The sequence below is a fragment of the Oncorhynchus kisutch genome, unplaced genomic scaffold, assembly GCF_002021735.2.
Source record: "Oncorhynchus kisutch isolate 150728-3 unplaced genomic scaffold, Okis_V2 Okis03b-Okis08b_hom, whole genome shotgun sequence".
Lineage (NCBI taxonomy): Eukaryota > Metazoa > Chordata > Actinopteri > Salmoniformes > Salmonidae > Oncorhynchus > Oncorhynchus kisutch.
Genome location: NW_022261980.1, coordinates 19,933,032 through 19,957,941, shown reverse-complemented (window position 1 = coordinate 19,957,941; position 24,910 = coordinate 19,933,032). Strand labels below are relative to the sequence as shown.

The 24,910-nt window shown below is 44.9% G+C and overlaps 1 protein-coding gene across 1 annotated transcript in view; it reads right to left on the bottom strand.

Annotated features, from left to right (window-relative positions):
• LOC109886518 (synaptic vesicle glycoprotein 2B-like) overlaps window positions 1–24,910 on the bottom strand; it is a 75,207-nt gene that overhangs the window by 13,711 nt on the left and 36,586 nt on the right. Inside the window, exons 2-3 of the mRNA XM_031812356.1 lie at window positions 19,584–20,354; window positions 201–381 (exon numbers count right to left, since the gene is read on the bottom strand). Coding sequence (XP_031668216.1) covers window positions 201–381; window positions 19,584–20,061 — 659 coding nt within the window. The 5' untranslated portion in view covers window positions 20,062–20,354. The remainder of the gene's footprint in view (window positions 1–200; window positions 382–19,583; window positions 20,355–24,910) is intronic.

The window sequence follows — 24,910 nt, the reverse complement described above, 5'->3', positions numbered from 1 at the left end:
ATCTCCCTCTCCATCCCTCTCTCTACATCCCTCTTGCCATCTCTCTACATCCATCCCCCACCATCTCTCTCTACATCCCTCTCACCATCTCTCTCTACATCCCTCTCTCCATCTCTCTCTCTACATCCATCTCTCTACATCCCTCTCGCCATCTCTCTCTTCATCTCTCTCTCCATCTCAGCAACAGAGTCTCATCTCACCCGAAGCCGGAGCAGAACCGGAAGAAGAGGAAGAATCCGTATCCCTGAGCGAAGCAGGAAAGGAAGCTGAAGACACAGTCGATGGCCAGACAGTAGATCAGACATTTCCTACGGCCCATCTTATCCGCCAGGCTGCCCCACACGAAAGCCCCCACCATCATCGACACATACACCAACAGACCTGTTAACAGAGAGAGAGAAACACAGCTCTGTCAATAGAGGCAGAGACTCTGGAGGATTGATCATTTGGTGCAAATCCCAAAAACAAAATCTAATTGATCCCCACATTTGGTTAAAACTGAAAATAGAACTTGTACTGACAGAAAAATGTGTTATTTTGCGCTATATATCCCCCCCCCCTCAGAATCCCCATATAACTCAAAGAAGATATTCCACACCCTTGAGGAAGAGACCTGCCATTTGCAGGCCCATGGAAATGTCCTCATCTGTGGGGACACAAATTCGCTCACAGGAACACTACCGGATCTAACGACCACACGAGGGGACAGCTTTATTACAGGCCGTACTGTTTCTAACTGTCTTCATCTGCCCCATAGAAACAACAGTGACAGCACCGTCATCAAGAACGGAAGGGATCTTTTGCAGCTCTGTAGAAGCCTGGGTCTGAACTTTGTCAATGGTAGGTTACGGGGGGGACTCTTTGGGGAGATTCACCTACTGCTCACCTCTTGGCCACAGTACAGTAGACTATATGATCACAGACATGGACCCCTTCTCTCACTGTCAAGCCACTAACACCTCTGTCTGATCACAGACACGTTATGCTGTTCCTCAAAAGAACAGACATGGAAACAACCAAACATTCACAGCCCAGTAAGCTGTACAACATCAGACATTCACAGCCCAGTAAGCTGTACAACATCAGACATTCACAGCCCAGTAAACTGTACAACATCAGACATTAATACAGATGGGCCCAAAACAGCACAGAAGAATAGCAGACAGCAACCAGTAACCAAAATATCCAGACACTCTTAAATAACTTCCTGGATAGCACATCCACTCACAGTGAAGAAGGCATCAATCTGGCAGAACAAAACATCAACTATATATTCAGGCAAACGGCCTTCATTGCTGTGAGACTTTAAAACTCTATAAACGTACACTCAGAATAAAAAAAAGTCAGTTAATTAAGAACAAATTCTTATTTACAGTGACAGCCTAGGAACAGTGGGTTTAACTGCCTTGACAGATTGTTACCTTGTCAGCTCAGGGATTAGATCTAGCAACTTTTTGGTTACTGGTCCAACGCTCCAACCACTAGGCTACCTGCCGCCTCCACACTCCAACCACTAGGCTACCTACCGCCCCTACACTCTAACCACTAGCCTACCTGACGCCCCTACACTCTAACCACTAGGCTACCTGCCGCCCCTACACTCTAACCACTAGCCTACCTGACGCCCCTACACTCTAACCACTAGGCTACCTGCCGCCTCCACACTCCAACCACTAGGCTACCTGCCGCCTCCACACTCCAACCACTAGGCTACCTACCGCCCCTACACTCTAACCACTAGCCTACCTGACGCCCCTACACTCTAACCACTAGGCTACCTGCCGCCCCTACACTCTAACCACTAGCCTACCTGACGCCCCTACACTCTAACCACTAGGCTACCTGCCGCCCCTACACTCTAACCACTAGCCTACCTGACGCCCCTACACTCTAACCACTAGGCTACCTGCCACCTCCACACTCCAACCACTAGGCTACCTACCGCCCCTACACTCTAACCACTAGGCTACCTACCGCCCCTACACTCTAACCACTAGGCTACCTGCCGCCCCTACACTCTAACCACTAGCCTACCTGACGCCCCTACACTCTAACCACTAGGCTACCTGCCGCCTCCACACTCCAACCACTAGGCTACCTACCGCCCCTACACTCTAACCACTAGGCTACCTACCGCCCCTACACTCTAACCACTAGGCTACCTGCCGCCCCTACACTCTAACCACTAGACTACCTGCCGCCCCTACACTCTAACCACTAGACTACCTGCTGCCCCTACACTCTAACCACTAGACTACCTGCCGCCCCTACACTCTAACCACTAGACTACCTGCTGCCCCTACACTCTAACCACTAGACTACCTGCTGCCCCTACACTCTAACCACTAGACTACCTACCGCCCCTACACTCTAACCACTAGACTACCTGCTGCCCCTACACTCTAACCACTAGACTACCTACCGCCCCTACACTCTAACCACTAGACTACCTGCTGCCCCTACACTCTAACCACTAGACTACCTGCTGCCCCTACACTCTAACCACTAGACTACCTGCCGCCCCTATATATATATAAACGTATATATATAAACCCATTATAAACTAATACCCCATTATAAACTAATACCCCATTATAAACTAATGCCCCATTATAAACTAATAACCCATTATAAACTAATACCCCATTATAAACTAATAACCCATTATAAACGAATAACCCATTATAAACTAATAACCCATTATAAACTAATACCCATTATAAACAACACCCATTATAAACTAATAACCCATTATAAATTAATAACCCATTATAAACTAATAACTAGTTATAAATTAATAACCCATTATAAACGAATACCCATTATAAACTAATACCCATTATAAACGAATAACCCATTATAAACTAATACCCAGTATAAACTAATAATAACCCATTATAAACTAACACCCATTATAAACGAATACCCATTATAAACTAACACCCATTATAAACTAATAACCCATTATAAATTAATAACCCATTATAAACTAACACCCATTATAAACTAATAACCCATTATAAACTAACACCCATTATAAATGAATAACCCATTATAAACGAATAACCCATTATAAACTAATAACCCATTATAAACTAATAATAACCCATTATAAACTAACCCCCATTATAAACTAATAACCCATTATAAACTAATAACCCATTATAAACTAATAATAACCCATTATAAACTAACACCCATTATAAACTAATAACCCATTATAAACTAATAACCCATTATAAACTAATAATAACCCATTATAAACTAATAATAACCCATTATAAACTAATAACCCATTATTTTTATTTATTTTCTTTATTTTTATTTCACCTTTATTTAACCAGGTAGGCTAGTTGAGAACACCTTTATTTAACCAGGTAGGCAAGTTGAGAACAAGTTCTCATTTACAATTGCGACCTGGCCAAGATAAAGCAAAGCAGTTAGACAGATAAAACGACACAGAGTTACACATGGAGTAAAACAAACATACAGTCAATAATACAGTTTAAACAAGTCTATATACAATGTGAGCAAATGAGGTGAGAAGGGAGGTAAAGGCAAAAAGGCCATGTTGGCAAAGTAAATACAATATAGCAAGTAAAACACTGGAATGGTAGTTTTGCAATGGGAAGAATGTGCAAGGTAGAAATAAAAATAATGGGGTGCAAAGGAGCAAAATAAATAAATACATGAAATACAGTTGGGAAAGAGGTAGTTGTTTGGGCTAAATTATAGGTGGGCTATGTACAGGTGCAGTAATCTGTGAGCTGCTCTGACAGTTGGTGCTTAAAGCTAGTGAGGGAGATAAGTGTTTCCAGTTTCAGAGATTTTTGTAGTTCGTTCCAGTCATTGGCAGCAGAGAACTGGAAGGAGAGGCGGCCAAAGAAAGAATTGGTTTTGGGGGTGACTAGAGAGATATACCTGCTGGAGCGTGTGCTACAGGTGGGAGATGCTATGCTGACCAGCGAGCTGAGATAAGGGGGATTTTACCTAGCAGGGTCTTGTAGATGACATGGAGCCAGTGGGTTTGGCGATGAGTATGAAGCGAGGGCCAGCCAACGAGAGCGTACAGGTCGCAATGGTGGGTAGTATATGGGGCTTTGGTGACAAAACGGATTGCACTGTGATAGACTGCATCCAATTTGTTGAGTAGGGTATTGGAGGCTATTTTGTAAATGACATCGCCAAAGTCGAGGATTTGTAGGATGGTCAGTTTTACAAGGGTATGTTTGGCAGCATGAGTGAAGGATGCTTTGTTGTGAAATAGGAAGCCAATTCTAGATTTAACTTTGGATTGGAGATGTTTGATATGGATCTGGAAGGAGAGTTTACAGTCTAACCAGACACCTAAGTATTTGTAGTTGTCCACGTATTCTAAGTCAGAGCCGTCCAGAGTAGTGATGTTGGACAGGCGAGTAGGTGCAGGTAGCGATCGGTTGAAGAGCATGCATTTAGTTTTACTTGTATTTAAGAGCAATTGGAGGCCACGGAAGGAGAGTTGTATGGCATTGAAGCTTGCCTGGAGGGTTGTTAACACAGTGTCCAAAGAAGGGCCAGAAGTATACAGAATGGTGTCGTCTGCGTAGAGGTGGATCAGAGATGCACCAGCAGCAAGAGCGACCTCATTGATGTATACAGAGAAGAGAGTCTGTCCAAGAATTGAACCCTGTGGAACCCCCATAGAGACTGCCAGAGGTCCGGACAGCAGACCCTCCGATTTGACACACTGAACTCTATCAGAGAAGTAGTTGGTGAACCAGGCGAGGCAATCATTTGAGAAACCAAGGCTGTCGAGTCTGCCGATGAGGATGTGGCGATTGACAGAGTCGAAAGCCTTGGCCAGATTAATGAATACGGCTGCACAGTAATGTTTCTTATGGATGGCGGTTAAGATATCGTTTAGGACCTTGAGCGTAGCTGAGGTGCACCCATGACCAGCTCTGAAGCCAGATTGCATAGCAGAGAAGGTATGGTGAGATTCGAAATGGTCGGTAATCTGTTTGTTGACTTGGCTTTCGAAGACCTTAGAAAGGCATGGTAGGATAGATATAGGTCTGTAGCAGTTTGGGTCAAGAGTGTGATGATGACCGCAGCTGCTTTCCAATCTTTGGGAATCTCAGACGACACGAAAGAGAGGTTGAACAGGCTAGTAATAGGGGTGGCAACAATTTCGGCAGATCATTTTATAAAGAAAGGGTCCAGATTGTCTAGCCGGGCTGATTTGTAGGGGTCCAGATTTTGCAGCTCTTTCAGAACATCAGCTGAACGGATTTGGGAGAAGGAGAAATGGGGAAGGCTTGGGCGAGTTGCTGTTGGGGTGCAGTGCTGTTGACCGGGGTAGGAGTAGCCAGGTGGAAAACATGGCCAGCCGTAGAAAAATGCTTATTGAAATTCTCAATTATGGTGGATTTATCAGTGGTGACAGTGTTTCCTATCTTCAGTGCAGTGGGCAGCTGGGAGGAGGTGTTCTTATTCTCCATGGACTTTACAGTGTCCCAGAACTTTTTTGAGTTAGTGTTGCAGGAAGCAAATTTCTGCTTGAAGAAGCTAGCCTTGGCTTTTCTAACTGCCTGTGTATAATGGTTTCTAGCTTCCCTGAACAGCTGCATATCACGGGGGCTGTTCGATGCTAACGCAGAACGCCATAGGATGTTTTTGTGTTGGTTAAGGGCAGTCAGGTCTGGGGAGAACCAAGGGCTGTATCTGTTCCTGGTTCTACATTTCTTGAATGGGGCATGTTTATTTAAGATGGTTAGGAAGGCATTTAAAAAAAATATCCAGGCATCCTCTACTGACGGGATGAGATCAATATCCTTCCAGGATACCCCGGCCAGGTCGATTAGAAAGGCCTGCTCGCTGAAGTGTTTCAGGGAGCGTTTTACAGTGATGAGCGGAGGTCGTTTGACCGCTGACCCATTACGGATGAGGCAGTGATCACTGAGATCTTGGTTGAAGACAGCAGAGGTGTATTTAGAGGGCAAGTTGGTTAGGATGATATCTATGAGGGTGCCCCTGTTTAAGGCTTTGGGGAGGTACCTGGTAGGTTCATTGATAATTTGTGTAAGATTGAGGGCATCAAGTTTAGATTGTAGGATGGCTGGGGTGTTAAGCATGTTCCAGTTTAGGTCGCCTAGCAGCACGAGCTCTGAAGATAGATGGGGGGCAATCAGTTCACATATGGTGTCCAGAGCACAGCTGGGGGCAGAGGGTGGTCTATAGCAGGCGGCAACGGTGAGAGACTTGTTTTTAGAGAGGTGGATTTTTAAAAGTAGAAGTTCAAATTGTTTGGGTACAGACCTGGATAGTAGGACAGAACTCTGCAGGCTATCTTTGCAGTAGATTGCAACACCGCCCCCTTTGGCAGTTCTATCTTGTCTGAAAATGTTGTAGTTTGGAATTAAAATTTCAGAATTTTTGGTGGTCTTCCTAAGCCAGGATTCAGACACAGCTAGAACATCCGGGTTGGCAGAGTGTGCTAAAGCAGTGAATAGAACAAACTTAGGGAGGAGGCTTCTAATGTTAACATGCATGAAACCAAGGCTATTACGGTTACAGAAGTCATCAAAAGAGAGCACCTGGGGAATAGGAGTGGAGCTAGGCACTGCAGGGCCTGGATTCACCTCTACATCGCCAGAGGAACATAGGAGGAGTAGAATAAGGGTGCGGCTAAAAGCAATAAGAATTGGTCGTCTAGAACGTCTGGAACAGAGAGTAAAAGGAGGTTTCTGGGGGCGATAAAATAGCATCAGGGTATAATGTACAGACAAAGGTATGGTAGGATGTGAATATAGTGGAGGTAAACCTAGGTATTGAGTGATGAAGAGAGAGATATTGTCTCTAGAAACATCATTGAAACCAGGAGATGTCATTGCATGTGTGGGTGGTGGAACTAATAGGTTGGATAAGGTATAGTGAGCAGGACTAGAGGCTCTACAGTGAAATAAGCCAATAAACACTAACCAGAACAGCAATGGACAAGGCATATTGACATTAAGGAGAGGCATGCTTAGTCGAGTGATCAAAAGGGTCCAGTGAGTGGAGAGGTTGGTTGGGGGTCACGGCGATTTAGACAGCTAGCCAGGCCATAGGTAGCAAGCTAGCATAGGATGGAGGTATGTTATTAGCCACCTCTTGCGTTCCGTCAGTAGATTAGTGGGGTTCCGTGTGGTAGAGGGGATTAATCCAAATCACACAACAACAACAAAAATAAAAACAATAGATATAGTTATAGAGGCCCAAGAAGAAAACATAATAATAAAAAATAAAAAAATAATTGTCTGATTGTCTATTCAGATAGCAGCCGGTAAGACAGCTAACGGTTAGCAGGCCTGCAGATGGGCGTTCAGGTAACGTCGCGACGGAGGAGCCAGCCGGATAATTCCTTCGGGTAGATAACGTCGGCAGTCCAGTTGTGAAGGCCCGGTGGGGCTCCGCGTAGGCAGCAAAACGGGTCCGGATAGGTGACTGCAGCCCAGGAGTGATTGATGGAACTCAGGAGTAATTGACGGAGCTGGCTAGCTCCGGAATAATTGATGTTTGCTCCGGAATCGACGAAAGCCGATAGTCACACGGATAGCAGCTAGCTAACTGTGAGATCCAGGTATGAATGTCCAAAGAGCGGTTGAAATCCAGGGACATGGAGAGAAAAAATTGGTCCAGTATGTTCCGTTCCGAGCCGCGCTGCGCCATACAAAACTGGCGATAGATTTTCGAGCTAAAGGATAGCTGATGACCACAAACCGTGGTTAGCTGAATACTAACGATTTGCCAGTAAAGAAGCTAACTAGCTTCTGAACTAGCTTCTGATTAGCTTCTGGATTAGCTTCTGGGCTAGCTTCTGGCTAGCTCCTGGCTAGCTTCTGGCTAGTTTCAGGCTAGCTTCTTGGAGTTTCTGGCTAGCTTCTTGGAGGATTACAGATTTTAGGTAAATAATACTTTTTTATAAATATAAATTGGTGAGGCGGGTTGCAGGAGAGTGTTTTGAAGATTAGTTGATGGAAAATTTAAAAAATGTATGTGAAAAAAAGTTGGGACACGACAAGACGAGGACAAAAGACGTCTGAGAAACTAACACCCGTTATAAACTAATAACCCATTATAAACTAACACCCATTATAAACTAATAACCCATTATAAACTAATAACCCATTCTAAATTAATAACCCATTCTAAACTAATAACCCATTATAGACTAATAACCCATTATAAACTAATACCCCATTATAAACTAATACCCCATTATTAAACTAATAACCCATAATAAACTAGTAACCCATTATAAACTAATACCCCATTATAAACTAATAACCCAGTATAAACGAATAACCCGTAATAAACGGGACACGACAAGACGAGGACAAAAGACGTCTGAGAAACTAACACCCGTTATAAACTAATAACCCATTATAAACTAACACCCATTATAAACTAATAACCCATTCTAAACTAATAACCCATTCTAAATTAATAACCCATTCTAAACTAATAACCCATTATAGACTAATAACCCATTATAAACTAATACCCCATTATAAACTAATACCCCATTATTAAACTAATAACCCATAATAAACTAGTAACCCATTATAAACTAATACCCCATTATAAACTAATAACCCAGTATAAACTAATAACCCGTAATAAACGAATAACCCATTATAAACTAACACCCGTTATAAACTAATAACCCATTCTAAACTAATAACCCATTCTAAACTAATAACCCATTCTAAACTAATAACCCATTATAAACTAATAACCCATTCTAAACTAATAACCCATTATAAACTAATAACCCATTATAAACTAATAACCCATTATAAAACTAATACCCATTATAAACTAATACCCCATTATAAACTAATACCCCATTATAAACTAATTACCCATTATAAACTAATAACCCATTATAAAACTCTCTACAACACTGTTCAAAGTGACGCAGAACAAATTCATGACAAGTTGAACCATGTTATAAAAAGATATGAAGGCCAATCAATCTAACCATTACTGACCAATCAAACTGACCAATCAAACTGACCATTACTGACCAATCACCAGACCAGGAGCTCTATAATGCTTTATTTAACCTTCATTTAACTCGGCAAGTCAGTTAACAAAGGATTTCTCATTTACAGTGACGGCCTACACCGGCCAAACACGTAACCAATTGTTGCGCAGCCCTATGGGACTGGTATTGAACCAGGGTCTGTAGTGCCTTAGACCCCTGCACCACTCGGGAGCCCAAACTCCTGAGTATAAGAAACTTCAGACCGTCAAATTTAAAATGCATGCAGACCTAATGTCATCCTAAATGAGATGCTCAAATTCACTAGTGCGAAATTGGTACAAAATATATCTCAAAATATATCTAAATTGGTACAAAATATATAGAGTACTGTACACACTACAATTACTTATGTTTAAAAATAAGCTAAACTGGACACCTTAATGAGGCAGTGAATGAACTGAGAGAGGAAGTATGCAGGGCATTCTACTTAATTTAAAAACAAATTTAGATTTGTCATTGAACAAATTGCACTTTATGGCAGCGAGGTGTGGGGTCCACCTGTAAAACAAGATTTCACCCAATGGGACAAACACCCCATTGAAACCCTGCATGCAGAGTTCTGTAAGATTCTCTTACATGTCCAGAGGAAAACTACAAACAATGCATGCAGGGCAGAATTAGGACATTATCCACAAAAATAATTTTTTTAAAGAGCAGTTAAGTTTGGGAAACATCTAAAATACAGTGACCCCCTCTCATGTCATTACCAAGCCCTGAAATGCCAAGAGCTGAGCAAAGAAAAGAGTCCCCTCATCCAGCTGGTCCTGGGGCTGAGTTCACTAACCCGTTCTACTAACACACTGAAGCCTCAGTCCCCTCATCCAGCTGGTCCTGGGGCTGAGTTCACTAACCTGTTCTACTAACACACTGAAGCCTCAGTTCCGTCATCCAGCTGGTCCTGGGGCTGAGTTCACTAACCCGTTCTACTAACACACTGAAGCCTCAGTTCCGTCATCCAGCTGGTCCTGGGGCTGAGTTCACTAACCTGTTCTACTAACACACTGAAGCTTCAGTCCCCTCATCCACCTGGTCTTGGGGCTGATTTCACTAACCTGTTAGACTAACACACCTAAGCCTCAGGACCAGAACATCCAATCAATCAGAATAAAACAAACTACAACACAATCAAAACAAAACTACATTGCTTATTGGGAAACACAATCACAAAGCAAAATGCAGTGCTATTTAGCCCTAAATTGACAGTACACCGTGGAAAATTATTTGACCATGGTTACTGATCAAAACCTTAGAAAAACCTTGACAACGTATAGGCTCAGTGAGAACAGCCTTGCAGGGTAGACACAGGAAAACCTAGCTCCCTGTAGAGGAAAGGCTGTGTAACCACTGCACCACAGCAGAACCTGAGACAGAGCTGCATTTCTTGACAAAATGTCAAAAATATAAAACAATTAGTTTCATTTAGTTACATTTAGTTTAAAGTAGTTTCACTAATTCATTCAATTTGTTTAATTTCCCCAAATTTGAAACCCTTATTTAAGGTTTCAAAGACCTCTCTGATGAGGATAGGCTACCCGTTCTGTTGAGGGAGGACACAGAGAGCTGTGGGTTGGCAACACACTACATTGCTGCCTGCCATAAGATGAGGGACAGTGTCTGACAGACCAACCATGTCCTCTATGTGGGTTGGCAACACACTACATTGCTGCCTGCCATAAGATGAGGGACAGTGTCTGACAGACCATTGCTGCCTGCCATAAGATGAGGGACAGTGTCTGACAGACCATTGCTGCCTGCCATAAGATGAGGGACAGTGTCTGACAGACCAACCATGTCCTCTATGTGGGTTGGCAACACACTACATTGCTGCCTGCCATAAGATGAGGGACAGTGTCTGACAGACCATTGCTGCCTGCTATAAGATGAGGGACAGTGTCTGACAGACCATTGCTGACCCCCATAAGATGAGGGACAGTGTCTGACAGACCATTGCTGCCTGCTATAAGATGAGGGACAGTGTCTGACAGACCATTGCTGACCGCCATAAGATGAGGGACAGTGACTGACAGACCATTGCTGCCTGCTATAAGATGAGGGACAGTGTCTGACAGACCATTGCTGCCTGCCATAAGATGAGGGACAGTGTCTGACAGACCATTGCTGCCTGCTATAAGATGAGGGACAGTGTCTGACAGACCATTGCCGCCTGCCATAAGATGAGGGACAGTGTCTGACAGACCATTGCTGCCTGCCATAAGATGAGGGACAGTGTCTGACAGACCATTGCTGCCTGCCATAAGATGAGGGACAGTGTCTGACAGACCATTGCTGCCTGCCATAAGATGAGGGACAGTGTCTGACAGACCATTGCTGCCTGCTATAAGATGAGGGACAGTGTCTGACAGACCATTGCTGCCTGCTATAAGATGAGGGACAGTGTCTGACAGACCATTGCTGCCTGCTATAAGATGAGGGACAGTGTCTGACAGACCATTGCTGCCTGCCATAAGATGAGGGACAGTGTCTGACAGACCATTGCTGCCTGCTATAAGATGAGGGACAGTGTCTGACAGACCATTGCTGCCTGCTATAAGATGAGGGACAGTGTCTGACAGACCATTGCTGCCTGCCATAAGATGAGGGACAGTGTCTGACAGACCATTGCTGCCTGCTATAAGATGAGGGACAGTGTCTGACAGACCATTGCTGCCTGCTATAGGATGAGGGACAGTGTCTGACAGACCAACCATGACCTCTATGCTTATTGTTATAGTTGAATGTCTGGTTATTTTGACCCTTGATTATTGTTGTTACTGTAGTCCGGTCGACAATATTCGGCAGTATGTACAGTACATTGTTACGTCATGCCAATAAAGCAAATTGAATTGAATTGAGAGAGAGAGAGAGGTATTAGTACTGCCAGGGACATAAACAAACAAACGGACGGACGGACAGTATATCATCCCAAACCTAATCTCATTCTGTCTGTCAATCAAGCCAACAGTAGAGTAATGTTGTGCTGCCAGACTTTACACAGTGGCTCAAGGCTCATAGTAGAGTAATGTTGTGCTGCCAGACTTTACACAGTGGCTCAAGGCTCATAGTAGAGTAATGTTGTGCTGCCAGACTTTACACAGTGGCTCAAGGCTCATAGTAGAGTAATGTTGTGCTGCCAGACTTTACACAGTGGCTCAAGGCTCATAGTAGAGTAATGTTGTGCTGCCAGACTTTACACAGTGGCTCAAGGCTCATAGTAGAGTAATGTTGTGCTGCCAGACTTTACACAGTGGCTCAAGGCTCATAGTAGAGTAATGTTGTGCTGCCAGACTTTACACAGTGGCTCAAGGCTCATAGTAGAGTAATGTTGTGCAGCCAGACTTTACACAGTGGCTCAAGGCTCATAGTAGAGTAATGTTGTGCAGCCAGACTTTACACAGTGGCTCAAGGCTCATAGTAGAGTATTGTTGTGCTGCCAGACTTTACACAGTGGCTCAAGGCTCATAGTAGAGTAATGTTGTGCTGCCAGACTTTACACAGTGGCTCAAGGCTCATAGTAGAGTAATGTTGTGCTGCCAGACTTTACACAGTGGCTCAAGGCTCATAGTAGAGTAATGTTGTGCTGCCAGACTTTACACAGTGGCTCAAGGCTCATAGTAGAGTAATGTTGTGCAGCCAGACTTTACACAGTGGCTCAAGGCTCATAGTAGAGTAATGTTGTGCAGCCAGACTTTACACAGTGGCTCAAGGCTCATAGTAGAGTATTGTTGTGCTGCCAGACTTTACACAGTGGCTCAAGGCTCATAGTAGAGTAATGTTGTGCTGCCAGACTTTACACAGTGGCTCAAGGCTCATAGTAGAGTATTGTTGTGCTGCCAGACTTTACACAGTGGCTCAAGGCTCATAGTAGAGTAATGTTGTGCAGCCAGACTTTACACAGTGGCTCAAGGCTCATAGTAGAGTAATGTTGTGCCAGTGTGTGTCAGTAGATCGTCGTTGCTAGAAGCAGCTATGTCTCATGTCTCTCAGGCCCCCACTGTCCTGGGTTTATACTACAGCCCTAATTACAGTTGAGTAAGCAGCTTAGCTTAGACTAGCGGCATGTGTTGCTGTGGTGGGCTGTCAGTGCACCTCACTGTGGATTAGTATCCCTCGAAATGCTACCCCTCTACAAACGGTATGTCCTTGTACCAGGCCTCAGGCATCACAGTTAGCCTTCAACCAGTTCACAGCCTAGTCACAGCGGGAGTGGCTGGAGGAGGGGCTGGGGGAGGGCCTGGGGGAGGGCCTGGGGCTTGGTCTGGATAACATAATGAATGGATCTGTTCTGGTATCAGGGTCTTGTTAACTCAGTTGGAGGGTCTAGATAACATAATGAATAGATCTGTTCTGGTATCAGGGTCTTGTTAACTCAGTTGGAGGGTCTGGATAACATAATGAATAGATCTGTTCTGGTATCAGGGTCTTGTTAACTCAGTTGGAGGGTCTGGATAACATAATGAATAGATCTGTTCTGGTATGAGGGTCTTGTTAACTCAGTTGGAGGGTCTGGGTCTGGATAACATAATGAATAGATCTGTTCTGGTATCAGGGTCTTGTTAACTCAGTTGGAGGGGCTGGGTCTGGATAACATAATGAATATATCTGTTCTGGTACCAGGGTCTTGTTAACTCAGTTGGGGGGTCTGGATAACATAATGAATAGATCTGTTCTGGTATCAGGGTCTTGTTAACTCAGTTGGGGGGTCTGGATAACATAATGAATGGATCTGTTCTGGTACCAGGGTCTTGTTAACTCAGTTGGAGGGTCTGGATAACATAATGAATAGATCTGTTCTGGTATCAGGGTCTTGTTAACTCAGTTGGAGGGTCTGGATAACATAATGAATGGATATGTTCTGGTATCAGGGTCTTGTTATCTCAGTTGGAGGGTCTGGGTCTGGATAACATAATGAATAGATCTGTTCTGGTGTCAGGGTCTTGTTAACTCATTTGGAGGGTCTGGGCCTGGATAACATAATGAATGGATCTGTTCTGGTATCAGGGTCTTGTTAACTCAGTTGGAGGGTCTGGATAACATAATGAATAGATCTGTTCTGGTATCAGGGTCTTGTTAACTCAGTTGGAGGGTCTGGATAACATAATGAATGGATCTGTTCTGGTATCAGGGTCTTGTTATCTCAGTTGGAGGGTCTGGGTCTGGATAACATAATGAATAGATCTGTTCTGGTATCAGGGTCTTGTTAACTCAGTTGGAGGGTCTGGATAACATAATGAATGGATCTGTTCTGGTATCAGGGTCTTGTTAACTCAGTTGGGGGGTCTGGATAACATAATGAATAGATCTGTTCTGGTATCAGGGTCTTGTTAACTCCGTTGGAGGGTCTGGATAACATAATGAATGGATCTGTTCTGGTATCAGGGTCTTGTTATCTCAGTTGGAGGGTCTGGGTCTGGATAACATAATGAATAGATCTGTTCTGGTATCAGGGTCTTGTTAACTCAGTTGGGGGGTCTGGATAACATAATGAATGGATCTGTTCTGGTACCAGGGTCTTGTTAACTCAGTTGGAGGGTCTGGATAACATAATGAATGGATCTGTTCTGGTATCAGGGTCTTGTTAACTCAGTTGGAGGGTCTGGATAACATAATGAATGGATCTGTTCTGGTATCAGGGTCTTGTTATCTCAGTTGGAGGGTCTGGGCCTGGATAACATAATGAATAGATCTGTTCTGGTATCAGGGTCTTGTTAACTCAGTTGGGGGGTCTGGATAACATAATGAATAGATCTGTTCTGGTATCAGGGTCTTGTTAACTCAGTTGGGGGGTCTGGATAACATAATGAATAGATCTGTTCTGGTATCAGGGTCTTGTTAACTCAGTTGGGGGGTCTGGATAACATAATGAATGGATCTGTTCTGGTACCAGGGTCTTGTTAACTCAGTTGGAGGGTCTGGATAACATAATGAATGGATCTGTTCTGGTATCAGGGTCTTGTTAACTCAGTTGGAGGGTCTGGATAACATAATGAATGGATCTGTTCTGGTGTCAGGGACCAGTGAACTCAGTTGTCAGGACTATTCTCCCTCCCTGCAACAGGGGAAACATATGGGCTACAGAACGAGCAGCAGGTTGGTGTTGGACTAAAGGTTGCAACACGATATTGGCTTTAATGGATAACTGTAGAGGTTATAACACTTTCTGGGTGGTTATAGCATAACTGTAGAGATTATAACACGTTCTGGGTGGTTATAGCATAACTGTAGAGGTTATAACACATTCTGGGTGGTTATAGCATAACTGATAACTTTAAGGTTATAACACAGTCTGGGTGGTTATAGCATAACTGTAGAGGTTATAACACGTTCTGGGTGGTTATAACATAACTGATAACTTTAAGGTTATAACACAGTCTGGGTGGTTATAGCATAACTGTGGAGGTTGTAACACGTTCTGGTGGTTATAGCATAACTGATAACTGTAGAGGTTATAACACGTTCTGGGTGGTAATAGCATAACTGATAACTGTAGAGGTTATAACACGTTGTGGGTGGTTACAGCATAACTGTAGAGGTTATAACACAGTCTGGGTGGTTATAGCATAACTGTGGAGGTTGTAACACGTTCTGGTGGTTATAGCATAACTGTAGAGGTTATAACACGTTCTGGGTGGTTATAGCATAACTGTAGAGGTTATAACACGTTCTGGGTGGTTATAGCATAACTGTAGAGGTTATAACACGTTCTGGGTGGTTATAGCATAACTGATAACTGTAGAGGTTATAACACGTTCTGGGTGGTTATAGCATAACTGATAACTGTAGAGGTTATAACACGTTCTGGGTGGTAATAGCATAACTGATAACTGTAGAGGTTATAACACGTTCTGGGTGGTTATAGCATAACTGATAACTGTAGAGGTTATAACACGTTCTGGGTGGTAATAGCATAACTGATAACTGTAGAGGTTATAACACGTTCTGGGTGGTTATAGCATAACTGATAACTGTAGAGGTTATAACACGTTCTGGGTGGTTATAGCATAACTGTAGAGGTTATAACACGTTCTGGGTGGTTATAGCATAACTGATAACTGTAGAGGTTATAACACGTTCTGGGTGGTTATAGCATAACTGATAACTGTAGAGGTTATAGCACGTTCTGGGTGGTTATAGCATAACTGTAGAGGTTATAACACGTTCTGGGTGGTAATAGCATAACTGATAACTGTAGAGGTTATAACACGTTCTGGGTGGTAATAGCATAACTGATAACTGTAGAGGTTATAACACGTTCTGGGTGGTTATAGCATAACTGATAACTGTAGAGGTTATAACACGTTCTGGGTGGTTATAGCATAACTGTAGAGGTTATAACACGTTCTGGGTGGTTATAGCATAACTGTAGAGGTTATAACACGTTCTGGGTGGTTATAGCATAACTGATAACTGTAGAGGTTATAACACGTTCTGGGTGGTTATAGCATAACTGTAGAGGTTATAACACGTTCTGGGTGGTTATAGCATAACTGATAACTGTAGAGGTTATAACACGTTCTGGGTGGTTATAGCATAACTGTAGAGGTTATAACACGTTCTGGGTGGTAATAACATAACTGTAGAGGTTATAACACGTTCTGGGTGGTTATAGCATAACTGTAGAGGTTATAACACGTTCTGGGTGGTTATAGCATAACTGATAACTGTAGAGGTTATAACACATTCTGGGTGGTTATAGCATAACTGTAGAGGTTATAACACGTTCTGGGTGGTTATAGCATAACTGATAACTGTAGAGGTTATAACACGTTCTGGGTGGTTATAGCATAACTGATAACTGTAGAGGTTATAACACGTTGTGGGTGGTCATAGCATAACTGATAACTGTAGAGGTTATAACACGTTCTATTAATGCTCATTTAGCTGAAGATCAAGAGAAACTGAGACTGATGATTGTAGAGCCAGGTAGGCCTACTTCTCCTTCGTGCAAGCAGATATTGTCTTAATTTTAGTCAGGCCTTAGGCATCTTCACGGGGGTCAGAGACAGAAAGACCCCATGGTGTTTGACTGACTGCTACATGCTCAACACTAAAATCAAATAAAATCCAATCCAATCAAATGTATTTATATAGCCCTTCTTACATCAGCTGATATCTCAAAGTGCTGTACAGAAACCCAGCCTAAAACCCCAAACAGCAAGCAATGCAGATGGAGAAGCACGGTGGCTAGGAAAAACTCCCTAGAAAGGCCAAAACCTATGAAGAAACCTAGAGAGGAACCAGACTCTGTGGGGTGGCCAGTCCTCTTCTGGCTGTGCCAGGTGGAGATTATAACAGAACATGGCCAAGATGTTCAAATGTTCATAAATGACCAGCATGGTCGAATCATAATAATCACAGTAGTTGTTGAGGGTGCAGCAAGTCAGCACCTCAGGAGTAAATGTCAGTTGGCTTTTCATAGCCGATCATTAAGAGTATCTCTACCGCTCCTGCTGTCTCTAGAGAGTTGAAAACAGCAGGTCTGGGACAGGTAGCACGTCCGGTGAACAGGTCAGGGTTCCATAGCGGCAGGCAGAACAGTTGAAACTACAGGGCAGACTCTCTGATTGGCTGGACACAGGCCGGACACAGGCCGGACACAGGCCAGACACAGGCCGGACACAGGCCAGACACAGGCCGGACACAGGCCGGACACAGGTCGGAAACAGGCCAGACACAGGCCGGACACAGGCCAGACACAGGCCAGACACAGGCCGGACACAGGCCGGACACAGGCCGGACACAGGCCGGACACAGGCCGGACACAGGTCGGAAATAGGCCAGACACAGGCCTGACACAGGTCGGACACAGGCCAGACACAGGTCGGACACAGGCCAGACACAGGCCAGACACAGGCCGGACACAGGCCGGACACAGGCAGGACACAGGCCGGACACAGGCAGGACACAGGCCAGACACAGGCCGGACACAGGTCGGAAACAGGCCAGACACAGGCCGGACACAGGCCAGACACAGGCCGGACACAGGCTGGACACAGGCAGGACACAGGCCAGACACAGGCCAGACACAGGCCGGACACAGGCAGGACACAGGCCAGGTGCCAGGTGAGTTGACTGCCAGCTGAATCATTAGTCTGTGTAGCTGTCACTGTTGACTCCAGCAGGATGCTGTAATGTTTCTGTTGTGATGCTGTGATACTGGCAGTAAATAGCTGCCACAACATCCAGTGGTATACTTTCTATCAGGTGGAAGCAGGCAGCAGTCTGTCCAATACAGTATATCTATTAGTATGTAGAGACTATCTTAAAATCTCTCTAGGCTAGATGGGACGCTACCGTCCCACCTGACCAACATCCGGTGAAAGTGCAGGGCGCCAAATTCAAACTACACAATTGTAAATATTTAACATTGTTGAAAATACACATGCAATATGTCAAAATAAAGCTTAACTTCTTGTTAATCCAGCCGCGGTTTCAGATTTCAAAAAGGATTTACGGCGAAAGCAAACCATGTGATTATCTGAGGACAGCCCCCCACCATACAATTGCATAACAATCCTTTCCATCCAGGCAGGTGGCGACACAACAGTCAGAAATAACGATATAATAAATGCCTTACCTTTGAAGTTCTTCTTCTGTTGGCACTCCAAAAGGTCTGTTACAAATGGTCCTTTTGTTCGATACATTTCTTTTTTATATCCATAAAAACTCAGTTTAGCTGGCGCGCTTCAGTCAATAATCCACTCGTTTCCATCGGTCAAAATGCATACAAAATGAATCCCAAACGTTACCAATAAACTTATCCAAACAAGTCAATCAACGTTTATAATCAATCCTTAGGTACCCTAATACGCAAAGAAACAATACAATTTAAAATGGAGAATCATATTGTCTTTACCGGAGATAAACAAAAAGAACCCGCTATCTCGGCCATGGGCATGGAAACAATACAGCCAAAATGGGAGCCCTTGGAAAAATGATTTCTTCTCCCTAATTTTCCCAAAAAACTGCCTGAAACTCTTTCTAAAGACTGTTGACATCTAGTGGAAGCCCTAGGAACTGCAATCAGGGAGGATTTTTCCCTATAATAAAAATGCCAGCCATTGAAATCAGTGTTTCTACACCTGCATTGCTTGCTGTTTGGGGTTTTAGGCTGGGTTTCTGTACAGCACTTTGAGATATCAGCTGATGTAAGAAGGGCTATATAAATACATTTGATTTGATTTGATTTGTTATGGTGAATTTCTTGGGGGGGGGGGTGGTTTGTCCTCAGGGTTTTGCCTGCCATTTCAGTTCTGTTATACTTTAGAGTGTTTTCTATCCAAATCTACCAATTATATGCATATCCTAGCTTCTGGGCCTGAGTAGCAGGCAATGATATGCATATCCTAGCTTCTGGGCCTGAGTAGCAGGCAGTTTACTTTGGGCTTTTCATCCAGATGTCAAAGTACCGCCCCCAAAGAAGTTTTAACCAGTTTAGAAGAACCATTCTCAGAAGGTGTTCCATAACAACAGGTTTTATTGACCCGCCCCCAAATAACTTTTAACTGTGACTTACCCAGCATGCCCTTGTTGGCGTTGGATATGCACATGTCCTTCTCGGCGCTAGGCAACACAAAGCCCACCACAAATCCGTCCACGCCATCCGCCATCAGCGCCATGCCCAGCACGATAAACAGGGTCCACTGGAAACGACCGTGCCCACAGTCCTCCATGATGTTCTCGTACTGTTCTGCCAGGTCCTCCTCATCCGGCATCGCTGCTGCCAGCCTGGCCTTCTTCCTGGCCTCGGCCCTGGCTGCCCGCTGGGCCGCCTTGATCTCGTCAGGGTGGGGGATCCCCTGGTACTCTCCTTCGTACATCGCCTCTGCATCCTCATCGTGACCTTCCGTGGCATCACTCCTAGCATCCTCGTCCCCCCCACCCTCCTGCTGGGGGAAGTCAGCCTGGTAGGGGTACTCCTGGCCACCTCCCTCCCCGTAGGTGGGGATCTCAGTGCCCTGCTGGTTCACATTGTTCTGCCAATGGTCGTCCATGGTTACTGCTGGAGAGGAACTACGTTAGCACCTCTAGAGTGGTTGTCTGCTGGAGATACTGAGGAGGCTATATTGGCATAATTCTTGGCAGGGACTCTGTCTTGCTCTCAATGACTTCTGATCCTTTACTCCAGACAACTGAAACTGTCAGGTTGGTATTAATGGTGGTTCCTCTGCAGAATGGTCCTGATACAGTGTTAGATAAGGCCTCAGTAGCTGTGGTGGAAGGACTCTATCTCTTGTGACAGGGCTCTCTCTCCTGGTGAACAGATGTGCAAGGCCTCATGCTGGACCTGGAAGAGAGAAAACATATTGGAGGGTCAAACTTCAAATGTCCTCAATTATGCCTCAGCATGACTAGGGAAATGTAGTTGAACACTTTCCATGCAAACTGTACATCAGACAACAGACAGACCTGTCCAACCTGTACATCAGACACCAGACAGACCTGTCCAACCTGTACACCAGACACCAGAGAGACCTGTCCAACCTGAACATCAGACACCAGACAGACCTGTCCAAACTGTACACCAGACAGACCTGTCCAAACTGTACACCAGACAGACCTGTCCAACCTGTACACCAGACAGACCTGTCCAAACTGAAAATCAGACACCAGACAGACCTGTCTAAATTGAACATCAGACACCAGACAGACCTGTCCAAACTGTACACCAGACAGACCTGCCCAAACTGTACACCAGACACCAGACAGACCTGTCCAAACTGTACACTAGACAGACCTGTCCAAACTGTACACCAGACACCAGAGAGACCTGTCCAACCTGAACATCAGACACCAGACAGACCTGTCCAAACTGTACACCAGACAGACCTGTCCAAACTGTACACCAGACAGACCTGTCCAACCTGTACACCAGACAGACCTGTCCAAACTGAAAATCAGACACCAGACAGACCTGTCTAAATTGAACATCAGACACCAGACAGACCTGTCCAAACTGTACACCAGACAGACCTGCCCAAACTGTACACCAGACACCAGACAGACCTGTCCAAACTGTACACTAGACAGACCTGTCCAAACTGTACACCAGACAGACCTGTCTAAACTGTACACCAGACAGACATGTCCAAACTGTACACCAGACAGACCTGTCTAAACTGTACACCAGACAGACCTGTCCAAACTGTACACCAGACAGACATGTCTAAACTGTACACCAGACAGACCTGTCCAAACTGTACATCAGACAGACCTGTCCAACCTGTACATCAGACACCAGACAGACCTATCTTAATCTAACATGGAGATATCAGTCACCAAACACTCTCTGTCCACCTGTGGTAACCAGCTCCATAGTGGAGTTGGATGTCACACATTATGGGTTGGTTAGTACCATTAGTTTTCCTGTGGTAACCAGTATGGGTTGGTTGTCACAGTGTTTACCATTAGTTTTCCTGTGGTAACCAGTATGGGTTGGTTGTCACAGTGTTTACCATTAGTTTTCCTGTGGTAACCAGTATGGGTTGGTTAGTACCATTAGTTTTCCTGTGGTAACCAGTATGGGTTGGTTGTCACAGTGTTTACCATTAGTTTTCCTGTGGTAACCAGTATGGGTTGGTTGTCACAGTGTTTACCATTAGTTTTCCTGTGGTAACCAGTATGGGTTGGTTGTCACAGTGTTTACCATTAGTTTTCCTGTGGTAACCAGTATGGGTTGGTTGTCACAGTGTTTACCATTAGTTTTCCTGTAGTAACCAGTATGGGTTGGTTGTCACAGTGTTTACCATTAGTTTTCCTGTAGTAACCAGTATGGGTTGGTTGTCACAGTGTTTACTATTAGTTTTAATGTGGTAACCAGTATGGGTTGGTTGTCACAGTGTTTACCATTAGTTTTCCTGTGGTAAACACTGTGACAACCAACCCATACTGGTTACCACAGGAAAACTAATGGTAAACACTGTGACAACCAACCCATACTATGTACTGAGCTGTACATAGTCTATTGGTAAATAGCCCACCCATTTTTACCTACCTCATCCCCGTACTGTTTTTATTTATTTACTTTTCTGCTCTTTTGCACACCAATATCTCTACCTGTACATGACCATCTGATCATTTATCACTCCAGTGTTAATCTGCAAAATTGTAATTATTCTCCTACCTCCTCATGCCTTTTGCACACAATGTATATAGACTCCCCTTTTTTTCTACTGTGTTATTGACTTGTTAATTGTTTACTCCATGTGTAACTCTGTGTTGTCTGTTCACACTGCTATGCTTCATCTTGGCCCGTTCGCAGTTGCAAATGAGAACTTGTTCTCAACTAGCCTACCTGGTTAAATAAAGGTGTTCTCAACTAGCCTACCTGGTTAAATAAAGGTGTTCTCAACTAGCCTACCTGGTTAAATAAAGGTGAAATAAATAAATAAAATAAAAAATTACATGGGCTTGCTCCTACCTATCTCTCTGATTTGGTCCTGCCGTACATACCTACACGTATGCTACGGTCGCAAGAAGCAGGCCTCCTAATTGTCCCTAGAATTTCTAAGCAAACAGCTGGAGGCAGGGCTTTCTCCTATAGAGCTCCATTTTTATAGAATGGTCTGCCTACCCATGTGAGAGACGCAGACTTGGTCTCAACCTTTAAGTCTTTATGGAGACTCATCTCTTCAGTGGGTCATATGATTGAGTGTAGTCTGGCCCAGGAGTGTGAAGGTGAACGGAAAGGCTCTGGAGCAACGAACCGCCCTTGCTGTCTCTGCCTGGCCGGTTCCCCTCTTTCCACTGGGATTCTCTGCCTCTAACCCTATTACAGGGGCTGAGTCACTGGCTTACTGGTGCTCTTCCATGCCAAGTCACTTGACTGGGTTGAGTCACTGATGTGATCTTCCTGCCTGGGTTGGCGCCCCCCCTTGGGTTGTGTCGTGCCGGAGATCTTTGTGGGCTATACTCGGCCTTGTCTCAGGATGGTAAGTTGGTGGTTGAAGACATCCCTCTAGTGGTGTGGGGGCTATGCTTTGGCAAAGTGGGTGGGGTTATATCCTTCCTGTTTGGCCCTGTCCGGGGGTATCATCGGATGGGGCCACAGTGTCTCCTGATCCCTCCTGTCTCAGCCTCCAGTATTTATGCTGCAGTAATTGATGTGTCGGGGGGCTAGGGTCAGTTTGTTATATCTGGAGTACTTCTCCTGTCTTATCCGGTGTCCTGTGTGAATTTAAGTATGCTCTCTCTAATTCTCTCTTTCTCTCTTTCTTTCTCTCTCTCGGAGGACCTGAGCCCTTGGACCATGCCTCAGGACTACCTGGCATGATGACTCCTTGCTGTCCCAAGTCCACCTGGCCGTGCTGCTGTTCCAGTTTCAACTGTTCTGCCTGCGGCTATGGAATCCTGACCTGTTCACCGGACGTGCTACCTGTCCCAGACCTATTATTTGACAATGCTGGTCATTTATGAACATTTGAACATCTTGGCCATGTTCTGTTATAATCTCCACCCGGCACAGCCAGAAGAGGACTGCCCACCCCTCATAGCCTGGTTCCTCGCTAGGTTTCTTCCTAGGTTTTGGCCTTTTTAGGGAGTTTTTCCTAGCCAACGTGCTTCAACACCTGCATTGCTTGCTGTTTGGGGTTTTAGGCTGGGTTTCTGTACAGCACTTTGAGATATCAGCTGATGTACGAAGGGCTATATAAATACATTTGATTTGATTTGAGTACTGCTCATTCAATGTGCTGAGCCCCTGTCTCGTCTGTGACGCCATTTTGATGTCATGTGAAGCAATGACGGAGAGATAATGTGTGGTCACTGGATAACTGACGTGTGTTCTCTGATTGAACCAGGAGTCTTCCTGTTCTGTATCACTGACAGAGATTACAGGAGTCTGGCCTTTTCCTCGAAGGTGTCCATTACTCTGTGTCTAGCCAGTGTTTGTCTGTCTGTCAGTCAGACCCAGCATGTTCACAGGATGGCTCACAGGATGACTGTCATTCCCTAGTCTTTCACCAAGACAGACAGAGAGTACGGAGAGAGAGTGGGCGTACAGCCAGAGTAGTTCCTGTGTGTACTAGTTGACACCGGTAGCAATCCTCACTGTGTGTGTATGTCCTCATGACGGATTAATCCAGATTAAGACTGCAGAAATGTCATTCTGCCTTCACTGTCCTGTATCTACCTCTAGACTTCGCCTATATCCACCAATAGACTTCCCCTGTGTCCTGTGTCCACCTCTAGACTTCCCCTGTGTCCACCTCTAGACTTCCCCTGTGTCCTGTGTCCACCTCTAGACTTCCCCTGTTCCCTGTGTCCACCTCTAGAATTCCCCTGTGTCCTGTGTCCACCTCTAGACTTCCCCTGTTCCCTGTGTCCACCTCTAGACTTCCCCTGTGTCCTGTGTCCACCTCTAGATGTCCCCTGTTCCCTGTGTCCACCTCTAGACTTCCCCTGTGTCCTGTATCCACCTCTAAACTTCCCCTGGTCCCTGTATCCACCTCTAGACTTCCCCTGTTTCCACCTCTAGACTTCCCCTGTGTCCTGTTTCCACCTCTAGACTTCCCCTGTGTCCAGTATCCACCTCTAGACTACCCCTGTGTCCTGTGTCCACATCTAGACTTCCCCTGTGTCCTGTGTCCACCTCTAGACTTCCCCTGTGTCCTGTTTCCACCTCTAGACTTCCCCTGTGTCCACCTCTAGACTTCCCCTGTGTCCTGTATCCACCTCTAGACTTCCCCTGTGTCCACCTCTAGACTTCCCCTGTGCCCACCTCTAGACTTCCCCTGTGTCCTGTATCTACCTCTAGACTTCCCCTGTGTCCACCTCTAGACTTCCCCTGTGGCCTGTTTCCACCTCTAGACTTCCCCTGTGTCCACCTCTAGACTTCCCCTGTGT